This window comes from Bos taurus, chromosome 1 (genome assembly GCF_002263795.3).
Source record: "Bos taurus isolate L1 Dominette 01449 registration number 42190680 breed Hereford chromosome 1, ARS-UCD2.0, whole genome shotgun sequence".
Lineage (NCBI taxonomy): Eukaryota > Metazoa > Chordata > Mammalia > Artiodactyla > Bovidae > Bos > Bos taurus.
This window is the reverse complement of record NC_037328.1, coordinates 106943954-106966426: the sequence shown is the minus strand read 5'-3', so window position 1 is coordinate 106966426 and position 22473 is coordinate 106943954. Positions and strand designations below refer to the sequence as shown.

Genomic DNA, 22473 nt, shown 5'->3' with positions numbered 1-22473 from the left:
CAAGGTGTTCTCACATCAGTACCACGTTGGCTGGTCTAAAGCCAACACTCCAGTATTAGGGTTATAGTACTTTCATCTTTTCCAACCAGTTTGCTTTACTTTGTAAAACCAGAGGCAATTTCCCAGAAGTCTCCCACAGCTACAGATAAAGACATTAAAAGTAACCACAGTCAGCCTATGAGATATATAATCAAAAAACATGTTCTAGTTTAAAAAAACAAAACAATGAACCAACCAACCAAACTATAATTTACATCAGCTGCCAAAACTACTTTTTTAAAAAAGCTCATGTAATTAACTTATTATGATTATATTTCAAAGTACAAAAGGCCACTGTGTTTCATCTTTGAATGTTAAGTCCTAATTAGAAGTTATGGCAAAACAAAGTATGAAAAACAACTGTTAAGCTGCTAAATAATGCAATTATTGACAAAGATACAGTAATAAATAATTATGTTTGAAACTTTACTTTCAAAGCCTTTCTAGAATATGAACTCTATGAACCTTTACATTCTAAATCAATGGTATATTTATAACATCCAAGAAGCCCCCAGAAGAAAACAGCACTTTGTCATTTTTCCTTTCAGAAATTCAAGAAAGAACTATGGATATTTTTTAATGTAAAAAGAAGACATTGAATGAAAAAATTCACACACATAAGGAAGTATCAAAACAAGTGAGACAACTAAATTTCAACTCACAAAAGTAACTTCATATGCACTTTTTGTGTCAGCAAAGTTAAGTCTATGGATAAGTTTACTAATTACAACTCTCGTGTAATTTCAATATTTCACTTATGGTTTGTGGAAACAGTTTCGTTATTTTAGTTATTTTTACTTCTTTGATGGCCTGATTTAAGAACTTGCTCCTAAGTGTTAACCAAAGAAGATTTTAATTTTAGTAAACATTATTATTTAGCAAACAATATTACTAATGCTAGTAAAAAAAGAACAATGCGAACTGGTTTAGGAAATTCAAGATAACATCAAGAGTAAGAAAAATGGAGTTACAATCTCAAATGGATTGGGGTAAACAAGTGGAAAGAACACAATACAGCTCTGAAAATAAGGTCAACCAAGATATCTGGTTTTTCCAGTAGACTTACAAACTTTGAGATTAATCTTTCTTGGAAATCTTTTAAAATAAAATATGAAAAATTTGACTATAAGAAGCCAAAACCAAAATTTGCTTACGTGTGTTTTCTATTTGCTTTTAAAGAGCTTAGACTATTTGGAGCTATTAAAAATATCTTTAGAGCAAAGATCATGTTCCTCTATGAATGTCAAACACATGATATAATTCTAACTTAACGTAGTATAATTTGAAGTTTAAGTTGTTCCATATCTTTAGAGAGATCTTGGTAAAAAGGTATTACTACCTAAGAAACTGAAGAAATGAAGCAGTTTGTCACACACTGATCATACCAAACTGTGTTTTTAAAAACTACATGTTTCTGATGGTTGCTATGCATTTTGTTCATGTGATTTCCTTTTACCCATAACATTTCTAGCTCCTCTAACACAGGAAGGCTAGACTGACTTTATAAGCAGTTAGATCTGTTTCCTACTCATTCATTCTTCCTGAGTTGCTTTTTCCATTGCTGTGTTAGAAAGAATGAGTAGGATATATTTATTATGTTTAAAATCTAGTTTGCACTGATTTTTTTTCCCCTGTTGTTTGGATACTCAAGAATTATCTTTATACCAAGTGAGGCCATTAGCAAAGTCACTATAAATGAATTAACAGAGTAATAATGAAATTAAAGAGCAACTGACGTTTATGGTCTGGTGTAAGAATGGTACATGAATGCAAATGCACGCATAAAGGCACACACACTTTTTTTACCTTTCAAAAAATAATACCACTAGGCATATGTGTTCTCTCACGGGCCAGCTGTCAGAATGAGCTTCCATAAAAAGATTATGAACAGTCAAAGCTATAATCTTAGTGAGAGCTTACTAACTGGCAACTTTAACAACTTCTAATGTCAGTTTTCGCAAAAAAAAATACATAATATATGCACACACATTACTGCCCAGACCAAAATAAAAGGCTTGATTTCACTTGAAATTTACATTTTGTGATATGGGTAAACACAGAGTAAATACAAAAATACCAAACTATGTATAACAGCTCTTGAACTAGGGTGAAGCCTTAAATATATATACACATAAAAATATACGATGGAAAGCATTTACTCACATTTACGTCTGTGTGGTGAATTAAAACACAAAGAGCTGGAAGAATCTAAAGAGGGAGAAATATATAGATTTTAAAATATACATAGATAAAAATATACACATAATAATATCTACTTTAGTTTTTTAAAAAAATACAAAAAACACTTGTTACCTCCTGAATGGTTTCCATTGGGGGTGGTGGGTCTTTGTGGCGACATAGGTTGACCATAACCCAAGTAACATTTCTTAAGAATGTTATAGGAATAGATGGACTTATGAAGGAAAGTAAAGGTTTCACAACTCCAAGACTTATGACATAATCTCTACACTGTGGCCCATCACCTGTAGGAAGGAAGATTTATTAATACAATAAGTAATTCAGAAAACATAAAGCACTGGGTTCAATATGCTGCTTATTGTACTTGAACCATATATTTTGATATATGCAGCAGTTTTAGACAATAATAACCTAGCTCACATTTTAGGTCTTTGAGCCAAGAGATGTAACATAAGGTACTAAGACTTCCTTTGCACATTATTCATGTATTCAGGTTTATATGCTGCTCACCTATAAAATGTTTTTATGGCATCTAAATGCCAGAAGCCTAAATAAGGTTTTCAAGTACTTTGTGAACAGAGAATTGTTGCTTTTTGTCTTCTCTCTCAATGGTACTCTAAAAAACCTTCATGTTATAAAAAGAAATATGGGAATACCATTACAGAGAAAAATATCTAGAATTTATACTGATGACCTGAACGTCAAAGCACAGAGAGTATATTAACTTTATATATTTAAACTATGTAAACTATGTCTACAGCATTTGAAGATAAAATATTTGTTCTTTTTGTATCCATTTATTATACAATGTCACTAGAATTAAAAACCAGAGATCAAGATGTGGTATTAAAAGTTATAAATCTAAAATTTGATATAAAGTAAGGGACTCTGGATATACAAACGATAGCATTCCTAACAGCAATATATTGTATGCCGAGAACAGTTCATAGGGAAACCTGCCCATTTGAAAACACACAACTGTGGGGCACTAACCATACTTCACCTTCCATCTTGGCCCCCAAAAGGGTAATAAAGAAGAGCTTTATCAGAGCAAGGCTGATTACTTCCATGCAAAAAAAAAAAAATCTGTGGCAAAAATAACTTTTAATATAATGGTACACAATACAGTTCAGACCCCAGATTTTTTCCATTCTCCAGCTTTTTGAATTTTTGAGTTTGCGTAAACTTAATGTTGTAGTTAAAAAACAAATTCCTGAAATACTGGAGCTGTCTTTAATTATTCTTCTTGCAATTATTTATCAGAGAAAACCAGAAAGGTATGGTAATCACGGTGGTCAACATTTAACAAGGCTGTCTATATGACAGTCATATAGACACCTGTATGATGATGACTTCATGATAATAGTGGACAACATTACTATATTTTACTGTACTAAAATCTATAAGAGATATAAAAATTTTCAACTTAAGATTCCTCTCAGAACTGCTATTGTAGAGAAAAAGTTTGGTTTAAGTTTTACCACCTCCTTTTTTCTTAATATTTCCTAGGACAGTTAAGAGAGTTGAGGAATAAAATGGACCTCACTGTAATGAAGGAGGATGAGGAAAATACCTAAATCATACACATATTTTGTAATTATTCAAATAACTAAGAGCTGACTATATACAAAGAGATATAATGGCATAAGCAACAAAATGTTCCTTCTGTTTACTATGTGTTTACACTTAAACAGCTGTAATTTCTGTAAAATAGTTCATAAACACTAGAACTAAAAACGGCAAGCTGCTTTTCCTTTTCAACTCCTAGTAGGCATTTGTACTACACAGTACATGATCACAACAACTGCTGGACTAGAATTATGAGTTTTAGACAAACCTATGATATTTCCCAGGGCCCACACTGCTTGCTCACAGACATTCTGATGAGGTGAATGGAGAAGCCTCAGGAAAAGTGGCACAGCATCTGAAGGAAGAAAACACATGCTATCATTTAAGTCTGAAGATATTATTATATATCAATTAGATTTTTTAAAAATTGAAAAAAAAAAAGTTGTCAATACTGTAAACTGAAAACTGAACTTCTTTGCTGAAATTCCAAAAGAAATGAGTCTATCAAAAAAATATACATATAGAAAATAAATTCTCATTAAATGATTTTCATTAGAATAACAGTAGTACAAAATTTCTGAGGAGCAGACAAAACTGTCACCATCAAAATGACAGCTTCAATATATAGACAAATATCAAATTAAGTGGATAAAACTTTATTCATAATTAAACCTGGATTTAAATTAAAAAAATTCCTTATAGAGTAAGTATTATCTTCAAATTTGAAGAAAAACTCTCCAATAATTAAAATAACTTTTGAATATAGAAATGTAAAATAGTATATCACATGGGTCTTTAACCTGGCCACATGAGACATTTTGAATCAGAAAATGCTTCTGTTACTTAACAACAAGGAAATACACAGGGACATTTAACAGAAGAATACTGCACTGAATACATGATTCTTCCATTTCTTTTCCTTCTGATATTGTTTTGAAAAATGCTACTTTTAAGTACATAGAGATCAGTCAGGTATACTTAGGTGTGTGTTAGTCATTCAGTTGTGTCTGACTCTGTGTGACCCTATGAACTGTAGCCTGCCAGGCTCCTCTGTTCATAGAATTCTCCAGGCAAGAATACTGGAGTGGGTTGCCATTTCCTTTTCCAAGGGATCTTCCCAACCCAGGGATCGAACCTGCGTCTCCTGCATTGGCAGGTGGATTCTTTACCACTGAGCCACCTGGGAAGCCCTTAGACAAGAATACTGCTTATATATTTCAAGGGGATTTTCAAAGTACCTTCTTAAACTTATGAATTTCTTTGTTTAGTGTGTGCTAAGTCACTTCATTCGTGTCCAGCTATCTGCAACCCTACTGACCATAGCCCATCAGGCTCCTCTGTCCATTGAGTTCTCCGGCCAAGAATATTGGAGTGGGTTGTCATTCCCTTCTCCAGGGGATCTTCCCAACCCAGGGATCAAACCTGTGTCTCTACTGTTTCCTGCATTGGTAGGTGGGTTCTTTACCACTAGCACCACCTGGGAAGCAGAATGAAATAATACTCATGGACATCTCAAGTTACAATAACATAACTCAGTGATTATTTCCTACCTACATCTGTTGGAACATAAACAACCAATCCTATAATAACAATGAAAAAAAAATTCAAGCCATTCTCTCAAAGGGCTACTTTATAAAATAGAACATGTCACTCACTGGGATAAGATGATCAAACTAACATACTTAAGTTGGCTTATTTCAACTGCCTTATGTGTTACTGAATTCAAAGTAATTATTTTATAATTTAATAGCTCTATTCTTTCAGAAAAAGCACTAAGTGTTTTAAATAACATGTTTTTGGAAAACTACAATTTTGTTTCTTAATAACCAACTTACTAGACTGAACTACTGCTTGAGTTTGTTCAGAGGTTCCAGATGCAATGTTTGTCAAAGCCCATGCCGCTTCAAACTGTAAAGAAGGACTACAAAAAAAAAAACAAATTGTTTTAAACAGCAGGCATTTCTACATTGGCCCAAAATATCTACCAACCACTCCTCCCTTCCAGCATTTTAAAAGTATTAAATATTTTGATGTAAAAGATCTATATACCCAGTATTTTTTAACTTCCAATGCCATTTAAAATATCTCTTTGTTATAAAAAGCATATAACCCTCTCAAGGTGTCCTTATTTTTATTAAGAACTCTTTATTAAGATACCTGCACATTACTAACTAAACAGCTTTCTCAAGTAATTATCTGGATAAACTAGATCTTACTAATTTTCAAAGCTTAAAGGCTAACTAAATTCACTTGCAAGTTCCCGTTTGATCTTTATCTTCTCTTAGGGTAAACATATCTTATACTGTTTTTCACGTTGGCTTTTCAACTCCATCTTATAGCCCTTTTTTTTTTTCGTTGAAGATCTAATTAACTACTAAGAAAATGTTGTCTTCTGCAAAGGACACACCGTAAATTATTTCTTAAAAGAATGTACTTACTTGTCATCTCTTTCAAGACAATGGACTAAAATAGGCAATATTCCAGATTTTATTAAGTCATCAATTGGTGGGTTTCGATCACTGGACAAAAGCTTCCTATAAGAGATATACATACTCCTTATGAAACTTAATGAAACATAATTAAATTCAAATTAATGTTTGATTACAATAACTGAATATGTGCCACACTCTTCTTGAAAGTTACTTTTAAAATTTATATAATGCAATTTTCTCTATTATAAAAAGATTTATAAATTCACAGAAATTATTACTAATTAGGAAAAATGGTAGACATGAATCATTAGACATGGTTTTAACAACCATAAAGACATGAACACTTTACCACTTCTTTTAAGTTAGGACAAAAGTGTGTAGGATGCTGGTACAAGTTTATAAATGATACCAGTTTCCAATTCTTTATCCTACTCTATACACTAAATTAAAGACCATAAAAGCTCAACCATTCTCAACAACTAAAGGAAATGTTATTCCCATATATAAACCAAGTGATAGCTGCTAATTTACTATCTTATCAATGTAAACTCCTTGACTGAGCTTTGTAACATTCCACAAACTGACTCCATTTTATTTGTCTAACTAATTCTCTGTAATTCAAGGATCAGTTGTCTGTCCCAACATTTCAATCTAATTTGCAGGCCCTTTAAATCCTATTTCCCACACTCGGAACGCTCTCTTTTCTGTCTAGTCAAACTCTATCTATATAACCTGTGTGTGTATGCTTAGTTGCTCAGTTGTGTCTGACTCTTTACAACCCCATGGACTGTAGGCCACCAGGCTCCTCTTGTCCATGGGGAGAGCTCCAGGCAAGAATACTGGAGTGGGTTGCCGTGCCCTCCTTCAGGGGATCTTTCCAGCTCAGGTCTCCTGCACTGTAGGCAGATTCTTGACCGTCTGAGCTGCTCTCTCTAAATTCCAAGAATATTTACATGGCATACAGCCATACTTACTGTTGAGCATCACTATTTTTTATATAGTTTTGCCTTCCCAATTAGCTTCTAAACTTCCTACAGAGCAACAATTATTCCACATGCTTCCTCACAGTATTTTCCATAATATATGGCAAAATTCTTTACACAAAATAGGATATAAGCCAGTCTTTAACCCAGTCTTTGTTAATCAAGGTTTCAAATTTGATAAAAGAAAACTTTTTTACTACTTCACTGAGGACATTCTTAAAGAGAAATGATGTTTTTTCTTTGATTGCAAAATGGTATATACCATATATACAATGTATCATTAGTTTGGTGACACTGTTTTGGTTTGTGCTAAGGTGCCAGTAATTTACCCAGCCAATTTTGCAACATCAATGTGAATGCTAACACAATTTTTAAAATGGCAAATAAAGTCTTATTCTTTTTTAGAATTATTGTGAAAATAAAAGCCCCTAAAGTTATCTCAGGATCTCCTAGGGATCCACACACTGTATTTTCAGATACCCTGCCTTAGGACTTTCATTATCTTGCAGAACTCATGTTGAGAAGAGCTGCTCCAATATTTTAATTAACACTGACAATGGTGAGCATAATGTATTAATTTCTTAATCATTCTTCCTATTAACATTAATTTGCTGAGATATGAAGATTTCTGTGACTTTCTTCCTATATTAACAAAGACCTTTCTAATAAGTTCTTTAACCTGTAGAGGACAACACTGTAATCTTATAATTTCCTTATTGGTTCTAGGCCATATACAGTGAATATACAAAAGTAGCAAAGTCTAATAAACATAAAAGGGACTCAAAAGCACTGGATAAGATATTATATGAAGATGTGAAGTCTTTTTCCACTTTAACATTTTATAACAAGTTAATTTCTTGCTTAAGTGTCTCTTTCCTACTGATAATTAGAACATAGGGTATTATTCTTACATGTATAAAAAAACAAAGAAACCACTATATTGTACTATGATACAACCATGTCTTCCCCACGCTATTTATTAATACAAATGTCTCAGTAGTTAAGTTTCTCTGGCTTTTCCTTTGAAATATGAGTGCACAGGTTTTACAACAGAAATACGTAAAATGATAAGTAGGAGTTTCTGTAGTCCTAAATCTTAACATCTTGCAGCCTGTACATGCTGTTTAGTTCAGTTCAGTTCAGTCGCTCAGTCGTGTCCGACTTTTTGAGACCCTATGAATTGCAGCACGCCAGGCCTCCCTGTCCATCACCAACTCCTGGAGTTCACTCAAACTCATGTCCATTGAGTTGGTGATGCCATCCAGCCATCTCATCCTCTGTCGTCCCCTTCTCCTCCTGCCCCCAATCCCTCCCAGCATCAGAGTCTTTTCCAATGAGTCAACTCTTCACATGAGGTGGCCAAAGTATTGGAGTTTCAGCTTTCACATCGGTCCTTCCAAAGAAATCCCAGGGCTGATCTCCTTCAGAATGGACTGGTTGGATCTCCTTGCAGTCCAAGGGACTCTCAAGAGTCTTCTCCAACACCACAGTTCAAAAGCATCAATTCTTCAGCATTCAGCTTTCTTCACAGTCCAACTTTCACCCCCATACATGACCACTGGAAAAACCATAGCCTCGACTAGAAAGACCTTTGTTGGCAAAGTAACGTCTCTGCTTTTCAATATGCTCTCTAGGTTGGTTATAACTTTCCAAGGAGTAAGTGTCTTTTAAAGCTTTAATTCAACTTATCGTTTGATCAATATGAAAATTGTGAGAAGAATCAGCTACCCGAGCAGGAGCTGAAGAATCTGACTTTTAATAAAATTAAACCTATTATTCATTAAAGAATGAAAAGTTTTACAATGTTTTTCTATTAGTCTATAGCAATAACATGTCAAATCAACCTTTCTCCAGTGTTTGCACATTTTAAATGTACATTAAAGTTTCTGGTTCTTAGTGAATTAGAAATTTGCTAATTTTAATATTCTAAATTAGAGAATAATCTTAGAGAATAATTTTTAAAATAAATTCATTAGGTCTATGACTATTTTTTATTGTTTGTCATCAAAGTTAATAAGAAACAGGACTACTATATAGTAAAAACCCAAACCTAAGTTACAAACATTAAATATGTCCTTAACTTACCTAGCAGCTTGAACTGCACTTAATTGAATTCCTTGGTTATCACTTGAAGCATTCTATAAAAAACCAAACAATTTTTGATGCAGATACACAATAATTAGTTGACAAGTACAAGAAATATGAATGAGGGTGGGGGAGGGGAAATCAACTTACTTGAACTATAGCTTCTAGAGAGGTATTTTGCTAGGAAAAAGTTAGAGAAAATTAAGTTAAAAATTCACCTTGTAATTCTGTATTTATGTAAAAATCACATAATTTTTAAATTACCAGAATAACAATAACTTACCACTCTATAATCGCCATCTATGTCAGAGTCTTCACAGATATCTTCATGTGGTACATTCCTCCTCTTTAAGAGATGTTCATCTCTTTTATTCTTAAAAAAATACAACTTCAGTTAAATTTTTAAAAGCTAAGTAGTTTCACATAAAAATTAGACAATCCTGTGCCTACAAAAAAATACAAAGTGACTTTTAAAAGTAAAATGCAAATGCAGACAATTAAACCAAATTGTGAATTAAACAGGTAAGCAACACCTATTTGAGCCCCAAACTCCAAACACTACATTTTTAATGAACTGTGAACAATGTAAAAACAAACTAAAAAAAAAAAAAAACAAACCTAATTTGATTAAAAAAGATAAGAGTAGAGTTTAAGCCAGGACCAAACAAACATACATATTTATTTAAAAGTACTGAACCATTTTATACATCATCTGGGAGCTTCTCTTTATCACCTAAAAGCAAAGTCAAAGCAAAAGTTGGGCAGTTCAAAAATCAGACAAAAATTAACAATGTCTTACAAAAATTAAGGGTCATTTGAATTTCACTAAAATGTTCAGGATGAATTTTAAAATATATTCTCAACTAACCTACTTTAATACTTGAAAAGTTGATGAAATTTTTAAATACCAAGCTCCTTTTATGGAGTAATTATTGTAAATAGCAGAACTATTTAGTATAACTATGACATACACTTTATATAAACCATTTAAAATTACAGAAGAAAAAACCATCAGATAATATGTTTACCTTTATTTTAGATACTCGACAAAATGCACCTTGCCAACAGTTGTCAAATTTAGTCAATATCTCCATTTTCAAAGAAAAAAGAAATGCTCATTTAAGCACTTGAGATTCATATACATTTGCTAATTTCTCTATATATGGCTGCTGTAATTATACTTGAAAGTACACAATATTAATCAGACTCACCTTTCTTAATTCAACTACAACTTCATTTCGTTGTCTTCTCATAGTCTGAAAGAAATTAAAGAAAATTGTTTTTAAAAAATCACCTCAAATTCCATCACCCAGAGAAAACTGCTATTAACATTTTGATGTACACCCCTAATCTTTTCTTCTAGTCATATATATACATAAAGTCATATTTTACTCCTAATAAAGATTATATGATGATTTCCTATCTTCACTTCATATTCACATTCTTAAATACTGAAAATCTCTTTGAAATTACTACTGGAACTATAATATTGGATATATCATAAAAGTTTAAAACTGTAACATAGGAATTATTAAAAACACAAAGGTACAAAGAATAATCCATAATCTCACTCCTTGTAAGAATTCCCTATTTAAAAAGTAATATATGTACAAGGTTAGTAAACGGAATTGCTTTAAAAAAGGGGGGTGGGGGAGGGGGCGAAAACCTTGCTGACAATTCACAGCCTCTTTCTTTAAAGATAAACATAGCTAGGTTTACTATGATTCTGATACACTTATTCTGTTCTTTACCTTATTTTTATTTATTTTATTTAAAGATCTGGAAGACCTTTCATGATGGTATATGCAGATCTATTTTATTCTTCCTAAGGAGCACATAATTATTCTATCACATACTGTAACCATTCTGTTTTTTAACCTGTTTTTCTCACTTTAAAGTTACCTAACACATGGATACATGGATATATGTAAAACATTCAGACATTCAGAAACGATACCAGTTCATATTATGTACAGGACCACCTCATTCTTTCTAATAACTGCATATGCCAAGACATATTAAGTGGAGCGAGCAATTCATGAAGTAATACTTAGAATGTCTAATAAATACATCAAATGTATCTGAAACCGAAACTTTTAATCTTTAACAAACATATGTTCTACCCCATCTCACATGGTTCATATGAGGGTTAGATTATGAGTTCTTTTACTTAGTATTTTTGTATTTTTATAAGCCTTATGTTACTGTTTTAAAAATTTGCAATATATCCAATATTCCAGGTCTATTAATAATTTCAAAGAGAATTTCAGCAAATGGCAACTCCATCCTTCCAGTTGCACAGATCAAATTATATATTAAAGCCAACCCTAATTCTTCCTTTTCTCTCATATTACACACTTGATTTGTTAGCAAATCATATTGCTTCAATCATCAAAACTTATCTGAAATACAACTACATATGATGATTTCTCTGCCACTCTCTGACCCAACTCACCATTCTCTCTCCACTAGATGACTGCAAAAGCCTCCTAACTTGCATCCCTCTCTCTGTTCTTGCTCTCCATCTTTCTTCCAGTCCATTATTATCACAGCAACCAAAGTAATCCTCATAGGGAGTCTTAATCTTTGTGTGCCATAGACTTGTCAGCCCAGTGCAATCAATGGCCACCTTCTCAGACTGTTGCTGTTACTCAGTTGCTAAGTCGTGTCTGACTCTTTATGACCCTATGAACTGTGCCAGGCTTTCTTGTCCTGTATCTCCTGGAGTTTGCTCAAATTCACATCCATTGAGTTGGTGAGGCAATCCAATGAACTCATTCTCTGTTGCCCCCTTCTCCTCCTGCTCTCAATATTTCCCAGCATCAGGGGCTTTTCTTTTGAGTTGGATCTTGGCATCAGGTGGCCAAAGTATAAAAGTTTCAGCATCAGTCCTTCCAATGGATATTCAGGACTGATTTATTTTAGGACTGACAGTCTGATCTCCTTGTAGTCCAAGAGACTTTCAAAAGTCTTTTTCAGCACCACAATTAAAAAGCATCAATTCTTCAGTGCTCAGCCTTCTTTATGGTCTAATAACGCTCACATCCGTACACAAGTACTGGAAAAACCACAGCTTTGACTATACAGATCTTTGCTGGCAAAGTGATGTCTTTGGTTTTTAACACACTGTATAGGTTTATCATAGCTTTTCCTCCAAGAAGCAAGTGTCTTTTAATTTCATGGCTGCAGTCACCAGTAATTCTGGAGCCCAAGAAAATAAAATCAGTCACTATTTTCATTGCTTCTTCATCTACTTGCCATGAAGTGATGGGACCGGATGCCATGATCTTAGCTTTTTTCAAAAAGCTAATGTTGAGTTTTCTTTTTTTTTTTTTAAATATAAATTTATTTATTTTAATTGGAGGCTAATGTTGAGTTTTAAGCCAGCTACTTCACTCTCCTTTCACCCTTATCAAGAGGCTCTTTAGTTCCTCTTTGCTTCCTGCCATAAGGGTGGTGTCATCTGCATATCTGAGGTTATTGATATTTCTCCCAGCAATCTTGATTCCAGTTTGTGCTTCATCCAGCCCAGCATTTCACATGATGTACTCTGCATAGAAGTTAAATAAGCAGGGTGACAATATACAGCCTTGACATACTCCTTCCCCAATTATGAACCAGTCTGTTGTTCCATGTCCGGTTCTAACTGTTGCTTCTTGACCTGCACACAGGTTTCGCAGGAGGCAGGTCAGGTGATCTGGTATTCCCATTTCACAGTTTGTTGTGATCCACACAGTCAAAGGCTTTTGTGGAGTCAATGAAACAGAAGTAGATGTTTTTCTGGAATTCTCTTGCCTTTTCTATGACCCAATAGACGTTGGCAATTTGATCTCTAGTTCCTCTGCCTTTTCTAAACCCAGCTTGTTCATCTGGAAGTGCTCGATTCATGTACTACTGAAGCCTAGCTTGAAGAATTTTGAGCATTATCTTGCTAACATATAAAGTGAGCGCAATCATACAGTATTGCCCTTCTTTGGGACTGGAATGAAAACTCACATTTTCCAGTCCTGTGGCCACTGCTGAGTTCTCCAAATTTGCTGACATACTGAGTGCAGCATGTCATTAAATCATCTTTTAAGATGTTAAAATAGCTCAACTGGAATTCCATCACCTCCACTAGCTTTGTAGAAATGCTTCCTAAGGTTCATTTGACTTCCCACTCCAGGATGTCTGGCTCCAGATGAGTGACAACACCATTTTGATTATATGCGTCACTAAGACCTTTTTTTGTATAGTTCTTCTGTGTATTCTTGCCATCTCTTCTTAATCTCTTCTCCCGTTCTCCTTTATTGCGCTCATCTTTGCATGAAAATGTTCCCTTGGTAACTCCAATTTTCTTGAAGAGATCTCTAGCCTTTCCTTTTCTATTGTTTTCCTCTATTTCTTTGCACTGTTCACTTAAGGCTTTCTTATCCCTCCCTGCTATTCTCTGGAACTCAGACAGTGGTTTTAAATATAGAAATAAAATATGGACTATTACCAAAAAAGCCAATTAAATGTATTGTTCCCAAAATATAGAAAACATGAAACAACAAACTGTAATACATATGCTTCATTGTCATATTAAATGGAACCTAGCAGTTCCATAATAATTACTATACTTTCAAAGTAATGATGACCATGAATGGTATTTCAGGATATCTTGCAACAAAACTGATTTTTATAGGCAGTAACAAAAATCACAGGTAACTTTAATAAATACGGAGGTTTATTGGCTACATTATTAACTGAAGGAAATACTCTTTCAGCTAGAAGTTAGTGAAAACAAGGATGCAATTATTTTTTTTCTAAGTTCCCAGGTTTTCTTGAATTCTACCCATAGTCTTCATGGGAAGACTCAGTAAAGAAACCCTTTCTAAAAAGTCAATCAGATCATTTTACTCCCCTCTTCAAAACCACCCAATGGTTTTCCACTTTGGAGTAAATGCCAAGTCACTGCAATGGCTTCAGTATTCCCATCTCATCCCCTCCCTGGTTACCACCTCCTAGATCTCAATTCCTATGATTCTCTCCATCCATTCTGCTGTATCCTCACTAACTTTACTATTCCTCTAACACACTGGAAATTCTCTCTTCAAGGCATTTTCTAACATACCATATAGCAACTACTAAGAAAATGGACTCTAGAAATAAACTGATTTGGTTTAATTTTCAGCCATAATAATTGTTACCATGCCCCAGTTTCCTCATCTATACAATGGGGATTAATAAAAAAAAAAACAAAAAACAAAAAACCACCCATGGGCTTCCATGGTAGCTCAGTGGTACAGAACCCACCTGCCAATGCAGGAGACGAGGGTTCAATCCCTGGGTCGGGAAGATTCCTGGGAGAAGGAAATGGCAATCTGCTCTAGTATTCTTGCTTATGGAATCTCATGGACAGAGGAGCCTGGCAGGCTACAGTGCATGGGGTTGCAAAAGAGTTGGACATGACTTAGTAACTGAAGAACAATAACAAAAGTACCTGTATCATAGGATTACTGTAAGGATTAAACAAACACATACAAAGTACATAAAATTTCTGGCACATAGTGCACATGTTAAGGTATTTATTATTGCTATTGTTATATCCTCAGGCTGTAATGCTCTTCCCTCAATATCTGCAGTGTTCACTCATCTTCGAGTGTTTCAAATGTCACCTCCATGATGAGGTCTTCCTTTTCCTAACTATCCAGCAACTATACATCTGGGTACTGGGCTTCTCTAATTTTTCTCCATAGCCCTTACAACATTTTAATATACTATGTAAAACTTTATTTGCTTATTGTTCCCTTCCTCCATTAGAATATACACTAGTTCTGTATATAAGGAATAACATGAGGAATAAATATTATTCCTTCTCAAAATGTACTGATCTTAAATGTGTGGAAATCTTTACCTCAATTTTTGACCAAATCAATTTATCCCATCTTTGTTTAAGTGATCATTTGAGCTTTGGTAAAGCTATGGAATTTAAAAATATGACAACTAAAAATACTAGTAAGTATTAGTATTGTATAGTACGCTGCAAATGAGTAAAAACAATTAGCCAAATATTATAATAAGACTTTCAATATTCACCATGGTTCAATCATTACAGCCTTCAGAGGTAAGAAGAAAAAATCTTTCTTTCTTTTTGCAAATAAGGAAACTGAGGCTTAGAAACGTCAAATTACTTGACCAAGGCTACATGGCTAGAAGTGTGACACCCAGGATTACAATTGAGAGCGTGTGTGCATGTTTAGTCGCTCAACTGTGTCTCTTTCTGACCCATGGGCTTTAGCCCGCGAGGCTCCTCTGTCTATGTGATTCTCCAGGCAAGAATACTGGAGTGGGTAGTCATTTCTTTCTCCAGGGGATCTTCCTGACCCAGGGATAGAACCCACATTTCCTGCATTTCAAGCAGTAAAGGATTCTTTACTGTCTGAGCCACCAGGGAGGCCCAGAATTCAGAGTTTCATACATAGCCAATTAACCACTAAGTGATACTGTCTCCCACAAGTCAAATGGAGTTCAAGCCAGTTTTTAGAGCCAATGGTTCATTCTAAAGCAGAAGCACCACTATCAAGACAATGGGCTTTTCACTGTATCACAATACTAAAACAATAAACAACTCAAGTAAACAGTAACAAAAAACAATGTCCTATGTCTCACACACAGAAAATAAAACCTGCAAAATGTACTAAGGTTTGTCTAGTAAAAGGCAGACTTCTGAGGGACAGAGATGATTTCTAGTCTGGTTTCTCATCCCATTTAAAGAAGTGGGATTAACGTATAATCAACAGGCTGTAACTTCTTTTTAATAAAGCAAGCTATTAATAAATCCTAAACAACTGCTATATATACACAAAATTTCCCCATTTTAATCTATCTTATTTATTAAATTTAGAGTTTCTGATAATCTGAACCACTACAAAAGGATTTATCAAACTAATTTAGACTACAGTTATGACATAAGCTTTGGGCTATTACTAGCCATAAAAACATACAAAACAAGAAAAGTGACAATCGTTTTTATAATAAAGCAAAAAAGATTTTTTTATTTAAGAGAATGATTGAGGTAAAGAGACAACTGAATAAAATAGTAGAAAGACATCCCATGCACCAGCCTGGTAGCATTTACTGTTTTTTTTTGTTTTTTTTTTTTAATTGCAAAAAACCAAATGTCTTAAAAGTATTAGATATTTAGATATTTTCAAATCACAATCCCATCTCAAATCAAGGATTTTTTTCCCCTGAGGTCTCATGAAAGGGATACATAAGGTTTCTTTTTCTAAATTTTAACTTATTCTAAAGAGCAGTTTTTTACACACTACATGCAAACACAATAGTTATGGAGTCACATGATTTACACTGATGCAGTAAGCTGTCAATCAGAATTCCAAAAGGCTGCCAAACTGGCCAAAGGCTTATTTATAGGCCAAAGACTATCTAAAGGACAAAGGCTGTAGAGGGCGCCTCCCTCCATCTCTCCTCCCCCAATAAAGAGTAGATAGAGTTCAGGCTGATCTGATCACCCAGAATTTCTGTATTTCTTCGCTTGTAATACAGCTTCAAAGTTTTAAATTCAGGCAAAAGGGGACAAGAAATCGCCAAAAATTCAAACAAGTGAATCTTACAGAACACAGAACTTCCATTTAGAAGGAATGTGGTTCTTAAAATTAACAAATAATTACTGTATGTCCATTCGGTTCTAGGGATTAAATACTTTCTCTGCTCTAATGGGGTGTAGGGTATAGTATTTTCTTTCTTAATTTATGGCTATTTAATTTCTAAGTCACCTTTATCAATGTACAGTTTTCTTTAAAAACTATTAATCTAAAATATGGTAATATAACAACATACAGTATGAAACTTAAATGTTTAAAGAAAATTCTAAAGTTAGTCATTCAAGAGATAAGGAATTTAATACTTTGACTTTATGTCATCTAGCCTGTCATTTTTACCCTAGAAGTATTGATAATTAGGTAATAGCACAAAAAAGAAAAAGAAGAAAAAATCTTATTTTGTGAAGAGATGAAATATATTTTAAAACGGGATTGTAGTAGTCAGCACAACTCTGAAAATCTGCTAAAAATAATTAAATTGTACACCTAAAATGGATGAGGTTTATGCAAGGTAAGCTATATCCCAGTAGTTTTTAAAAAGTTAAACACACACATATCCTTCCCACAACATAGATTCTACTGTATTACCACTTTAAGCCTGCTAAAAAGCATACACTCAACCATCCAAATATTTATTAATCACCTATATGCCAAGCACTAGAAATACAAAGATGGACTGGACATAGCATATCCATGGCCTTAAGCTAGTACTCTTATGGCAGAGAAATATAATTTAATAAAATAAGGTCTAACATTTAGCAAACATTGGGTGCCAAACACCATTCCAAACAGGTTACTTGACTTTATTTATTTAAATATATGCAATGTGTTATAACATGCAAACTGATCTTAGCAGCAGGGAGACTATGTAATAAAGATGAAATATAAGCTGAATCTTTAAGATTGAATTGAAATCTGGTTAGAGACAGGCATTCCAGGTAGAAAATACAGCATATACAAAAACAGAGATGCATAAAAGATGTCATGTGTAGGATCTGTTGAAGAACATGAGAAGCCGGGAACAGAAAGGTAGGCAAGAAGTCAAATTAGTCATGACATGAAAAGCTGACCTACACAACATTTCAGGGAAAAGTGAGTTACTAGTGTTTTCAACCTCAATAGCCATCACATCCTAAACATACTCGGTAAGGACAACAGCTCTTTAACCCAATAAATGCAGTAAATTGAATGTGAAAGATAAAATAACTATAAAAAATCTGTCTTCCGTTCTTTACCTATTTTTCCTCCTCTCACTTCCACCTGTTGATCTCTGCAGCAGCAGTCATTATGGTGCTTATTTATTTGCTAGCAAATAAATTTCAACTCCACATTTCAACTTTACAATAAAAGTTAAATGCTTAACACTAAATGCTTGCTCTAACTGTGGACTTACTTCTCAGTGATAAATAATAGGAGCAGTATGAGAGAAAAGTTCTAATTAGCACTACTAGTGATAGGTAAAAGTCTTCACAAGCAGAATCAAGTTCTTATCTCTGCCAAGCATAAAGATGAATGCAGATTCAGTACAAGAGAAGTTTAAGAGTAAATTCACAGTAGGAGGCCACATGAAACCTTGGCAAGCTTTTGAAGCAGTTTTAAGAAACAATTCTAACCTACAGATACTATACTTTAAAATGATACATATCTAAATTATAAGCATTGAAATTTATTAGTACATGAATGTAAATTTTTTTAAAAAATCACAAAAATGTAAGTAACCATTAACACTTGTTAACTCTAAGGAAAGACATTAGAGTTTCATTATTTACTCAATATTCAAACAATAAGGAAATAGATTAAATTCAAAAGTTATATTTGGAAAAGTCAGAAAATAAAGGTAAGAAGAATATGAAAAAGTTGAATTTCTGAAGTTTTCTATATTCGCCTATCTTGTACAAGCAAATCAAATTCACTTGATCGAACTGCCAAAGTACACTGGATCATCGAAAAAGCAAGAGTTTCAGAAAAACATACACTTCTGCTATAATGACTACGTCAAAGCCTTTGACTGTGTGGATCATAACAAACTGTGGAAAATTCTGAAAGAGATGGGAATAGCAGACCACTTGACTTGCCTCCTGAGAAATCTATATGCAGGTCAAGAAGCAACCGGACATGGAGCAACAGATTGGTTCCAAATCGGGAAAGGAGTATGTCAAGGCTGTATATTGCTACCCTGCTTATTTAATTTACATGCAGAGTACGCCATGAGAAACGCTGGGCTGGATGAAGCACAAGCTGGAATCAAGATTGCTGGGAGAAATATCAATAACCTCAGATACGCAGATGATACCACCCTTATGGCAGAAAGCAAAGAACTAAAGAACCTCTTGATGAAAGTGAAAGAGGAGAGTAGAAAAGTTGGCTTAAAGCTCAACATTCAGAAAACTAAGATCATGGCATCTGGTCCCATCACTTCATGACAAACAGACAGGGAAACAATGGAAACAGTGTCAGACTTCATTTTGGGGGGCTCCAGAGTCACTGCAGGTGGTGACTGCAGCCATGAAATTAAAAGATGCTTGCTCCTTGGAAGAAAAGCTATGACCAACCTAGACAGCGTATTAAAAAGCAGAGACATTAGTCAACAAAGGTCTGTCTAGTCAAGGATATGGTTTTTCCAGTAGTCATGTATGGATTTGAGAGTTGGACTATAAAGAAAGCTGAGCACCAAAGAATTGATGCTTTTGAACTGTGGTATTGGAGAAGACTCTTTGAGAGGCCTAGTCCATCCTAAGGGAAATCAGTCCCGAATATTCATTGGAAGGACTGATATTAAAGCTGAAACTCCAATACTTTGGCCACTTGATGTGAAGAACTTACTCACTGGAAAGTGATGTAAGGATGCTGGGATGTAAGTGATGCTGGGAAAAATTGAAGGTGGGAGGAGAAGGGGACGACAGAGGATGAGATGGTTGGATGGCATCACTGACTCAATGGACATGAGTTTGAGTCAGCTCCGGGAGTTGGTGATGGACAGGGAAGCCTGGCATGCTGCAGTCCATGGGGTCGCAGAAGAGTCAGACATGAATGAGTAACTGAACTGAACTGATCTTGTAGAAGAGGCTTCCCTGGTGGCTCAGACAGTAAAGAATCCGTCTGCAATGTGGGAGACTGGGGTTCAATCCATGGGTTGGGAAGATTCCCTGGAGGACAGCATGGCAACTCACTCCAATATTCCTGCCTGCAGAATCCCACAGACAGAGGAGCCTGGTGGGCTACAGTCCATGGGGTCACAAAGAGTTGGACACAACTGAGCAACTAAGCACAATATCTTATACAAGAGGTGTATACACACACACAGAGCAGAAAAGAAAACATATGAATACATACATGTCTTCTCCCAAGATGGGTTACTATAATATGACTAAACTACTTTATTAGTATATGGCTACTAGTCCCATATTTGGTAGGGAAAGAAAAAAGGTTAAGAAATGACAAGTTTGGTGAGACACATAAAACCAACCCTCTCAAAAGATGGAAAATGCTGCAAGGTAAACTTTCAGAATCACACAGAAGGTGATTAAGGACAATGCAGAAAGAAACCTGTTATACCAAACAAATACATATTCAAATTTTACATGAGCAAAAGGGTAAGTACTCCCTTCTCTTTTATAATGAGACTGATCAAATCCTGGCAAGAATGATCATTTCTCTTCAAAGATTTTGAGTACTTTATAGAAAAAATACAATTTCAGGAAGTGACTGACAGGCTGAAGAAAACTTAACATATGGCAAAGACAGTGGAAAAAATTATGATGAACAAGAATCTAAACAAGATTCAACCAAGTTAAGGAAGTCAACAGAACCTAAGCTTAACACACTGCTGAGTTATATCTGTTCTCTCTGCTTATTTGTTGCATTCTCAGATGAGAAAACCAGTTCGTTTTTTCCACTTACAAAACAGCATCTGATTAAAATAAAATATGAGAGATATAAGAGATTAAGGAATATTTTCCTTGTATGTATAGCGTATGAATATAATCAAAGTCATGGTTTTGTTACAGAAAAATCTACACAAAAAGCATTATAGGATTTTACAACTGGAAAAAACAGAAATCAACTAACTGTCTCATTTTATACAACAACTTGTCCAAGAACAGTAAGGCTCAGATTATCCTGGTCTCAGGCCAATTTTCTTTATACTAGATCATACTACTTTTTCATTCTAGGTCTGCTTCTGTGGCATCTTTCTTCAAATAAGCTACTTTTCCTTTTTCCTATTTTCAAAATAGTAATTTTTCTTTGTGAACTAAAGTTCAAAGATTTTCACACTGCCAACAGAAAAACTTTACTGAAAGGCAAATCACTGAATTACTCCATTAAAACACCATTTGAGAAACATTAATTATGTTCACATACTAAACAGACATGTACATCTACACAGAAAGCCAGTCATTCACTCAACAAATGTTTACTGATCACTATGTACCACAAACTGTTTTCAGAGTTAAGGACACAGCAGGGAACAAAAGGACACAAATCTCATCTTCATGGAACCTAGTCTGGGGAAAGACAATTAATAAAAACTAAAATATATAGTATGTTAGATAGTGAAAAATATTATAGAGAAAAAATATAAAGTCAAGAAGGGGGATATTTTTAAGTAAAGACCTTAAGATGAGTGAGCAAGCCATGTGGGTAATTTGGCAGAAAGTATTCAAGGCAGAGGAATTAGCAAATAAAAAATGACCAGACATGAGAGGAAAGAAAAGCAAAGAGTCCAGCTGGCTGATACGCAATGAATTAAGGAGCAGGAAATGGTGGCCACTGTAAAGATTTTGGCATTTACTTAGTGAGGCAGAAAGTCACTGATGGGTTTTGAGCAAAGGGAGACATAGTGACAGGAACAGAATCATTCCAGCTACTGTGTTGGGAATACACCATAGCTATAGAATTCCAGTAAAAGATGACAGTTTGGAGCAGAGCAGTGGAGATCATGAGATGTGGATTCTGAAGACTGAACCTACAAAATGTGCTAATTAATGGGATAGATAAGACTGGGAAGAGAGGAAACAATAAGAGCTGGAAGCTTTCTGGTCCAAGTAAGTCAAAGACAGAACTACCATTTACTGAGATGGGGCAGACTGAATGATGAGCAGGTTTAGAGGGTAATATCACTTTTGAAAATGCTGAGCTGAATATGCTTATAATTAATCAAAATGAGACATCAAGCAGTCAACTGAGCAGAGGGTTCAAGGAAGAAGTTAGGACTAAAAACATCAACTTAAAAAGCTGGCTGTGTATAAACTGTATTTAAAACTAGGTGATCTGATAATTATCTATGGAATGAACACAACTTCAGGCACTCTAAGGGGTAGAAGACTAAGACTCAGTGAGACAGAAGACAGTAGGAATCTGTGCAAACCTGGAATCGAGTAAAAAAAATTACTTTTTCAAGGACATATACACAATTAACTATGTCAAATGCTGGTTTTAGGGAAAATAAGATGATGACTGAGAACCATCAGATTACTGTATATTTACTTTGTAATATGGCTCAACATCATAGAAACAATACCTGTACCCCATCTACTATGAATTCTGGTCTGTTCCTGTTACCATTTATTGCCATTTCTG

General features: G+C 34.5%; 1 protein-coding gene across 1 annotated transcript in view; it reads right to left on the bottom strand.

Moving 5' to 3' along the window:
- Window positions 1-22473, bottom strand: part of KPNA4 (karyopherin subunit alpha 4) — a 60091-nt gene that overhangs the window by 18976 nt on the left and 18642 nt on the right. The window contains exons 2-10 of the mRNA NM_001159316.1: window positions 10519-10563; window positions 9591-9680; window positions 9458-9487; window positions 9308-9360; window positions 6246-6341; window positions 5643-5728; window positions 4076-4162; window positions 2353-2522; window positions 2203-2247 (exon numbers count right to left, since the gene is read on the bottom strand). Of these exons, the coding sequence (NP_001152788.1) occupies window positions 2203-2247; window positions 2353-2522; window positions 4076-4162; window positions 5643-5728; window positions 6246-6341; window positions 9308-9360; window positions 9458-9487; window positions 9591-9680; window positions 10519-10563 (702 nt within the window). The remainder of the gene's footprint in view (window positions 1-2202; window positions 2248-2352; window positions 2523-4075; window positions 4163-5642; window positions 5729-6245; window positions 6342-9307; window positions 9361-9457; window positions 9488-9590; window positions 9681-10518; window positions 10564-22473) is intronic.